Source organism: Gambusia affinis, linkage group LG01 (assembly GCF_019740435.1).
Source record: "Gambusia affinis linkage group LG01, SWU_Gaff_1.0, whole genome shotgun sequence".
Lineage (NCBI taxonomy): Eukaryota > Metazoa > Chordata > Actinopteri > Cyprinodontiformes > Poeciliidae > Gambusia > Gambusia affinis.
In genome coordinates this window covers 21,468,817-21,477,420 of record NC_057868.1, presented here as the reverse complement: position 1 = coordinate 21,477,420, position 8,604 = coordinate 21,468,817, and the positions used below count along the sequence as shown (strand labels likewise).

Here is an 8,604-nt window from a genome sequence, read left to right as displayed (position 1 = left end):
CTCCAGTCACTCTGCTGCCTTGTTTACCAAAAAAAAAAAAAAAGCACAAAATAAGTTGAAATAAATTAGTTTAAACTCCTTCAAATTTCATCTGGTCAGCTTAAAGCAGTATTATGTATTTGTACATTGATTTTTTTTGTGTGGAAATGTTACTTTTCTCCTGGTTAAAAAGTAACCAATTATCTCAGCAAACAACTAAACTGAATATAAAACACTTATTAAAACATTATAATCATTAACACCAGATCTGAACAGTTTAAGAGCTGATGCATTTATCTATTTTTTTTTTGTTGTTGTTGTTGTCCACTATGTTAGTTTGCTTTCTGTCAGACTCAGAAGTTAAACTACAATAAATAAACATGCTACATTCTCAAAACAGTAAAATCAGATGATTTTACAAAATAACAAAAATTCTAAATTAATCTGAAATGAGCCAAATGGCTTTATTAAAAATGTTTGAAGTTTTGAATGTGAAAGCAATTGGACACAATGTAATATTCATTTCCCTTCTGTTACACGGTTGTATCTGTGTACATATCTTGAATTTTTCTTGAGTTTGTTTTAAAAGAAAAAAAAAACAATTACTTAAACATAAAACACACACTCTGCCTCTTTGCTGTGGCTCAAGGAAAACTCATATGGATGAAAAACTGTTTTATTGTTTCCTTTTGCACATCTAACGATGGGTTGAGCCTCATACTAAAAAGCTTAATAAAATCTCGCTCTCTCTTTTTTTTTTTTTTTACAATTATTCACCGTTTATGTCTGCCTCTAACAAGGTCGTGGTGTAGTTTCACCAAAACTCAGACAGGGGAGGCCAAAGATCTCAGAAATTCAGCAATTTTTCATGCAAGCTTTAATGTCTGTAAATTTAGATTATTTTTTTTTTTGTATATACAGATATCTCAAAATTGCAGCCCAGAGAAGGTCGGAGATTTATATTCTATGACTTTTGCGTTTAAACGAGTCATTGTGAGAACAAGAACATCCCTCTATTTGAATCTTTGCTCAGTGCATTTTCTATAAAGTTTACTCCCAGCAAGTGCAGATTGAAAGTTGTTTTCCATGATGGATCTGCTCACTCCCATGTAAAACAATATCTGGAATATGAATGGATTTATTGATCCTTTAGATAGATAATACAGCTAAATATCTTGTGTAGTATCTATTAATGCTGCTGCGCTTTTCTTTGAGCTCACTTTTTGCAAGGTTTCCTTTAATTTTTATTCAGTTTTTAAAGCAGATTTAATACATCACAGTTCTGCACAGACAAGATATAAATAATGCTAACAACATAAATTACAAAAGTATGAATCAGCCATAAAATACCACGAGCTCATAAAAGGAAGTGGTGTGAATACAATCAATTGAAGACCAGCTAAAAGTGGAAGCTTTTTGAAGAGGTGTTTTTTTGTTTTGTTTTTTTTTTCCAAGTGAAAGGTATCCAAAGGTAGGATGGCTTCGGTGAATTATTTATTTCACTTTGCCTAAAATTCACATCATACCGCATGGAGTCAGCAGAAAAACGTCCTCTGAGTGTGGAAAGCTGAGAGTAAGTTAGCAATATTTGGGATTTAGTGCTATATTGACAGACTGTGGCTTTCCACACCATAAAATTAGGTGACGGTTAATTTTGCCACTTTGTTTTCAGCTGCACTACATTTGGGTTGCAGTGCAGAAGAATCATCGGCTGTGACTGCATATGGATATGTGCGAATGTATTGTTGGATTACAGACATGTTAATTTTTCCTTTTGAGTTTTTTTTTTTTTTTAAATCAGCTAAAGCAGTCTCAACCATTTGTGCCTGCACTGTTTTAATGGGACTGATGATGTAGGAATGATCTCGGGAGGCTTTGACGGTGCCGCAGAGGAGCTGCACTCCTCGGCGTGTTGCTGTTTGGGTTGGGGCGTGGGCCACACCGCCGGTAGGGTGACCAAACGTCCGTATTTCCCGGGACATGTCCGTATTTCACGTCCTGTTATTTTCACGACCTGGGTTATTTTTAGAAAGTGAGGAAATGTCCTGTTTTTTTAAATTACCTTCATTGGACCATTAAATTTACGGGCACTAGGGCACTGCGCACGGCGCTGCGTGTGACGTAATCCCTGAGCCGCGTCAGTGCGGGCAGCCCTGTTCTTAATCAGAAGATAGGTAGCGTGGCTGTCATTATGCCAACAACATGCCAAAGCGATATGTTATTGTAGGATTACGTAGGCCTTCATGGTGTCCTGGTTTTCCCAAATGAAAATATGGCCACCCTACACACCGCAGCATGGTGGCGGCCTGGCTGACGGCCTGTGGTCGTTGGGGATGGGTCAGGCCGAATGTACCCCACAGAGACCTGGCTGTGGGAATGAGGTTCCCTTTCTCACAGCATCTCGCCTGGTGGGATTCCGCTTTTAAGTTCTGGACTGATGCCTGTCTGACAGCATTCTGGAGGTTCTTTGGTAAAGCAACCAAACTTTCCCCTTTGTTTGTCACGGTGCACATGGGAACGTCTGAACAGAGCCGGCTCAACAATCCCAAATCATTCACCACGTGATTTAGTGGTGCCAGTCTTTGAGGAGTGAAAAAGCAAGAACCTTTTAAAATAATTTCTATAATTGACCGTCAACTCATGAAATGTCTTTTTAGATTACGTGGAAATGGAGAAGAGGAGATTACACCAACCTGACTTACAAAGATTAACAAGAATGTTAATGTGTGGAGACAGAGGTGTGGGTTTGGTTTTCTAAAGTTCTGCCATAGTACATAAACCTTTACATTTGATAGCCAGCCCACACAATAGCTGTTTCCTTTTCTTCCCCTGCTGTCATTATTAAGGTCTGTATCACCGTGTCTTGGCACGTTCAGTAATATCTGCTCTAAATATAGTTTGAATTCCTTTGTTAAAAGTAAGAAGTGAGTGATTTAGAAGCAGCAATCCTACAGCTGTCAGAGACAAGACATTTTAAAAGGCACTTTGTTGAGGTTTGTACTTGCAGTTTGCATCACAGACCTTCTTTGATGAAGACTGGGTTAGTTTTTTATTTTAAGGTCACAGGCATAAGCATCCAGCCCCCAGCAGCAGAAGCAAAGTTTGTAGGGTTGGGACTGTTAGTAGGTTCGTACCATTGTCCGTCTGCATTTCTACTGAAACTGTTTGACTTCCAGTACCAGCAAAATCACTTCCTCTAGACAAATTTTCAGAGGCACTTTTTGTTGTGGAAGATGTCCTGGTCTCCGCTGCGTTCCCAGTGTTTCCTTCAGCTTTTCCTCCAACAGACACGCCGTCCTTGGGGGGCTGCCGTTCAGAGATTTCCCCATCTGCACTCTTGTACCACTGGCACTGGAAGTCTTTTTTCCAGATCTCGGCTGGATCTGGTTCAGCCGCTTTAGTCTCTGCATCTGGCTGTTGGGTGGCTTCTGCTCCCTCTGCCTGAGAGAGAACGATAAAAGTAATCCTTCTTTTTTCAAAGATTAAATCCATTATTTTACATTTTATAGTATCTGTCCTATCTAGAGTAGAGCTAAATAAAATGTTAAAATGTCACAGACATTTCGGCGTGCTTGGTTGCATCTGTAGTTTTTTTTTGTTTTTTTTTTCTGGTTTGAAATTATCCCAAAAAAAGGTACTTAAGAAAAATACAAGTTTATGTGTTGAAGCAAGGCAAAAAATTAGGTCTGCAAGCAACTAGCGAATATTTTAGTAATGGACAATTCTATTATTTAACCATTTAAGCCTTTTTATACAATATTAGACATACATTAAAAAGGCAAATAATAAAAAGCCAACAATGACATTATGACTTCTTCATTTGTGGCTAAAAAAAAAAAAGACAGATAAGCTTTTCTGTTTGTATTTATTGGTATTTTAAACATACATATATATGATATCTGCTTTGATATCATTTGGATGACAAGACAGTTTTGTCATCCAAAACTGTCTTTTGTACAGCTTTGGACGAGGGTGTTTTTTTAGGAAATGTCCTCTCTTTATTCTTTGTGCTCCAGTTAACTATTAATTGATTACTAAATGAGTTGACCATTATTTCAATAACCGATTAACCACTATATATTCGATGAATCATTTCAGCCTTATAGAAAATAGCTGTCAACTTCTGTTTATAGTTTACTGTAGCAGAATAAAATTCCCTCATTGCACCTGCTCTGACAGGAGCACAATACAAATCAGTGAAGTTAATTTGTGTAGCACATTTCAGCAACAATGCAGTTCAATGTGCTTCAAATCATAAAAACACAAATTTACAAAGTAGGAGAACACACAGTTTCAAAATTTTGCTTTTAAAATCCCACTTTCCTACCTTTTCTGTTGACTTGTCTGCAGCACTGGGTTGGGACGGTAGGTGGAGGTAGGCGGAGGTGTCCGGATTTCGACGAACACAGCGACCCTTCCCCTGACAGAGGGCGGAGGAACAGGACTGAGTTGCCGTAGTAACGTTGACGGTGTAAGGGCCCAGGACTTTACGGACAAACACTGCCAGGTCTTGGCACTCTCTCTGAGGACAAATGGGCAGAATTAGACGTGAGCAGATGAAGCATGTAGGATGATGGAGGCAAAAAGCTGAGCAGGTTTGATTTATAAAGACCCTGATTAGTGCACTCAGGTAATTATGGCAAATGATGTACAAGAAAGATGTTGGAAGCACAAATAAGGCCGATAAAAAACCGAAACAGTAGAAAGGTTCTGATTGAGCTGGAATCCTAATACAACAATTAACCTCCAAGTTATTTTACAATTTTGAAACTGCAAATTTCAACGTATTTTATGTAATACACTGGCAGACAGTCGTTCTTAACACTTTTTCAAGTAAAAATCTGATCTTCCCCGCAGCTTGATGCTGCCACCACCATGTTTCATTCCAGGGTGATAAGAACTATTACAGTTTACTGTTTACCACAAACCGGCACACAGCAAACATGTAGAAAAAATATATTCTAGTCATATGGGAGGGAAAAAAAATGAACTTTTTGTGTTGCAATGTTTCTTTTCAAAGAAACTAACACTGCACATCAATCTAAGTACTCTATGGAAACACATGTTGGTGACAGCATCATGCTGTCGGGCTGCTTTTCCTCAGAGGGCACAAGAAATCTGGCAAGTTGATGGAAAGATGGATGGAGGTAAATGTAGGTTTGTTAGAGGCTGCAAATGACTTAAGAATGGGACAGAGGTTTGCCTGCCAGCAACACGGCCCTGAACATACAGCTGTAGCTACAAAATGTCAGCCTTTTGATAACCTGAAGCTGGTAGAGAGCAACTCTGTGATAAAATATATATGTATATATATAATAATATATGGAATATATCCAAAGTGGGATACTTGTATAATAATTTACACAGTGATTTCATATTGGTGTTTCTTATGTAGCGTACCTCTGTTTTCATCTCACTTCTATTCCAGATGACAACTCCTGCTGTTCCCATGGCAGCAGATTCTCCTATAGTATTGATGAGGTCAGCCTTAAAAAAAAGAAAGAAAGAAAAGCAGGTTTTCCCAAAATACATTTTAGTCACTTCATTTATGGAACTGCACTCTAAGAGTACTAAACAGTTTGTTTCTAATGTCTTACCTGTGATAGGAAAGTTTTACTTGAATCATACACGCTCTTTACCAGAGGGAAAACAGGTAGATCAAACTCGGCTCCAGCCACCGATGCGACTCGTAGTGCTTCTTTTATTTGACTCGACAAGAAGGACCTGGCTGCTGCTGTCCCACCCTGTAGAAAAATATAGAATTAAACAATATACCAGGCACAATTATGTTCATTTACATTCATGTTTGGTTCAGACCACCACACAGTCCCCAAATCCACAAAAATGAATTCTGCTGGTTATCTAATGTGAAATGATACCTGTCGCTTCTCCAGGGTCAGGAGGGGGAAGAGCGCAGAGCTTCTTTTCCACAGCCACAGCAGCTCATCGTTGAGGGCCATCTCTGCAGGGGGGCACTGGCCGCTGTAATTGCCTAACTGGGTCTGGGCGGGGTCGCTGTTATAGCAGCTAGGGTAAGGGGAGAAACCCCACAATGCCTTGGGCCTCAACCTTTTAACCTCCTGCAGAGTCTCCACCATGACTGACTGAGCTGCTGCCTCAAAGTCCACCTGTGGCAAGATGAGGATATCCGTCAGAAATGTCCAATAAATTCCTGTAATCAACCTGAAATGGTTAAATCATGGCCATGATGATGTACGTTTAAATAGACATGTTAGAACTAAAAGTCAGGACTTCCTGAGCTGTGATATGAGAATAACTCCTCCATCCTTCTCTTACAGCAACTTACATCATATTTAAATAATGTTACGCTCTTTTTCTGTCTCTTTTGTTCTCCCACATCTCAATTTTTCTTGTCCTGACCTCCTTTTCTTACCCGTGACCACTTCTCCACTTCCTCTGGGGTCCATTTAGGGAAGAAACTCCGGAGCAGCTTCCTGGAAGCCTCCAGGTACGTTGCTTGTTTCTCTTGGTTTCTTGACCACTGTGGGACCCATTCAGCCCAACGGAGGACCCCCAGGCCGAGGTACCGGGGTGCGGGCAAAGCCACCTCCAAGTCTTGCTTCGTCTTCTGCACGTGCCCATCCAGTCGTGTGTACTGTGGAATCCCTCCGTTGATTGGTGTGTTTTTGTCCAGAAAATATGGGTAGTTACCCAGCGAATCCTCGTAAAAGACGGCTACTCGACCCTCCTGTTCCATGCCAAAGGACGTAGGGTTTAGGCGACCGGCACAGGAAGAGTCTGGGATCCCCCAGAAGACAATGAAAGGCTGTCCGGACAGGAGTGGAAGACGGGCAGGCTCTGCTGGACCAGCATTAGCAAAGGAACCGATCAAGAACAGGAGTAAAAACGAGTAAAACAGAAGTGTGCACTGTGTCTGTTTTGGTAGCGGCTGTGGATCTGGATGGAGCTGTGGTTCGGCCCACGCCATTGATGCAGCTCAGCTGTTCAGGCCCTCGCAGCCAATCATGTTGCTGGAACACACAGTTAGGAAACAAAGTCAATTTTGATTAGTGATGGAACAACGGTGTACAAATCACAAGATGGGCTTAATTTTCTAGACGTCTCTGGGACACAGCGTGGTGGATGCTGAAGGTCAAGGAAACAGACAAAATAAGAAAAAAAGGATGTGCTGGCGCTTTTTCTTTCACAATTTTTACAGTTTTTATTTTTTCCTTTTTTGGAGGAGTGGGGGGTCAAAAACCACCTGCCTGCGCCTCTACCAAACTGGAAACCTCATTGGGGATATTTTGTGCTCCCTCGTATAGTTATAAATCCAACGAAGAATTGACCACATTTACCATATTATTAGATCAAAACAAATATCCCCAAGCTACGTTTTATTTGTGTATCAAAGTACAAAGCTGATTGTTTGCAGACCAAGAAACATGAGAGGATTTTTTTTAATGAGCAGAAAAGCAAAAAAAAAAAAAAAAAAAGCAAATGCTCAGGAATGGACCTCATCGGTCAGAGCTGATTTGGATCAGTGCGACTCTGCAGTAAGGTTTGGATCTTGTAACAAATCAATACGGAGAGAAAGCTTTTCATTATGGAAACCCAGTTATCATTATTGAGCTTCATTAGGGAGACATTGAGCTGATCGAATTGTAGATGAACTACACCACACAGTCTCTGAAAATCCAGACTTCTCTTCAGCAAACAACTAAAACATCAGAATCAGAAAAATAGAACAAAATTGAATTCTTTAAATGGCAGCTATTTGTTTGCACAGTATTACAATTATGCTAAATTACAGTGGTGTTGGTTGTCTTTCTTTTGAGTTGTCTTATAAAACCTTATTAGAGACAATGAATTCAAAGTTTTGTAAGGTTTTAAATGATGCCTAAAGATTAAAACATGTCTTTGAAAGAATCTTCACACTGTCGTAGAGTCAGTAAAAAGATGCAACTTGATCCTCAGTTTTTTTAAATTGGCAACAGAAGAAATCAATATTTAATATCATCCAGCTTGTTTCTTTCACTAAGAAATTGTCACATTTTGGTGACAAAAGCTAAGCAGTTGCTTGTTAGTGCTAGCAACTCTCGTCGTGGACACAAATAGCTGCATGCTTTCTAACAAGCCATTAAAAAAACGGAAATGTCCCTCTGTGTGAAACGTGACTGGCGGAGACATAATAGATGCTGTTCTAAATGTCACCAAATTCCCCTAAAACACAGCAGAGAGTCCTGCTTGTTGACAGAAACACAAATTGGGGACACCAGCATCGTCTTCCACTCATACCATGCAGCATGTCTGCAGCATGTCTGCTGCAGACATTTCTAATTATCCTGCCTCGTTATACTAATAGCTGGTCTAATATTTTTAAATATAAAAAATCGTGAAACCAAATTGGATAGTAAGTATGTTTCAGTCAAGATGTACAAGCCAATACTCGTATCTGTTTGCTGTGTATTTTTGCATCTGAATCATTTGTAGCTCAATGCTTTATTAAGGATGCCTGTGTGAATACGACTTGCCTGAGGTGACATGCAGTATACAACACGTTTCCTGTAAATCGTACTAACTTAAAGTGTTAGTATTTTTTTGTTAATAAGTCCGGCTTCTTCAAGGAAGTGCCACTGAAAATGTCAGCGTAACCGCCAATGG

The 8,604-nt window shown here is 39.8% G+C and overlaps 1 protein-coding gene across 1 annotated transcript; it reads right to left on the bottom strand.

The window, feature by feature from the left end:
• Positions 1-3,039: 3,039 nt before the first annotated feature.
• si:dkey-72l14.3 (Glyco_hydro_56 domain-containing protein) lies at positions 3,040-6,971 on the bottom strand. The gene is made up of 6 exons (XM_044115470.1): positions 6,374-6,971; positions 5,859-6,107; positions 5,577-5,723; positions 5,380-5,466; positions 4,307-4,501; positions 3,040-3,420 (listed from the first exon to the last, which is right to left on the bottom strand). Exons 1-6 carry the CDS (start codon positions 6,926-6,928, stop codon positions 3,040-3,042), a joined length of 1,614 nt encoding a protein of 537 aa, XP_043971405.1. The 5' UTR covers positions 6,929-6,971.
• Between the last annotated feature and the right edge of the window lie 1,633 nt (positions 6,972-8,604).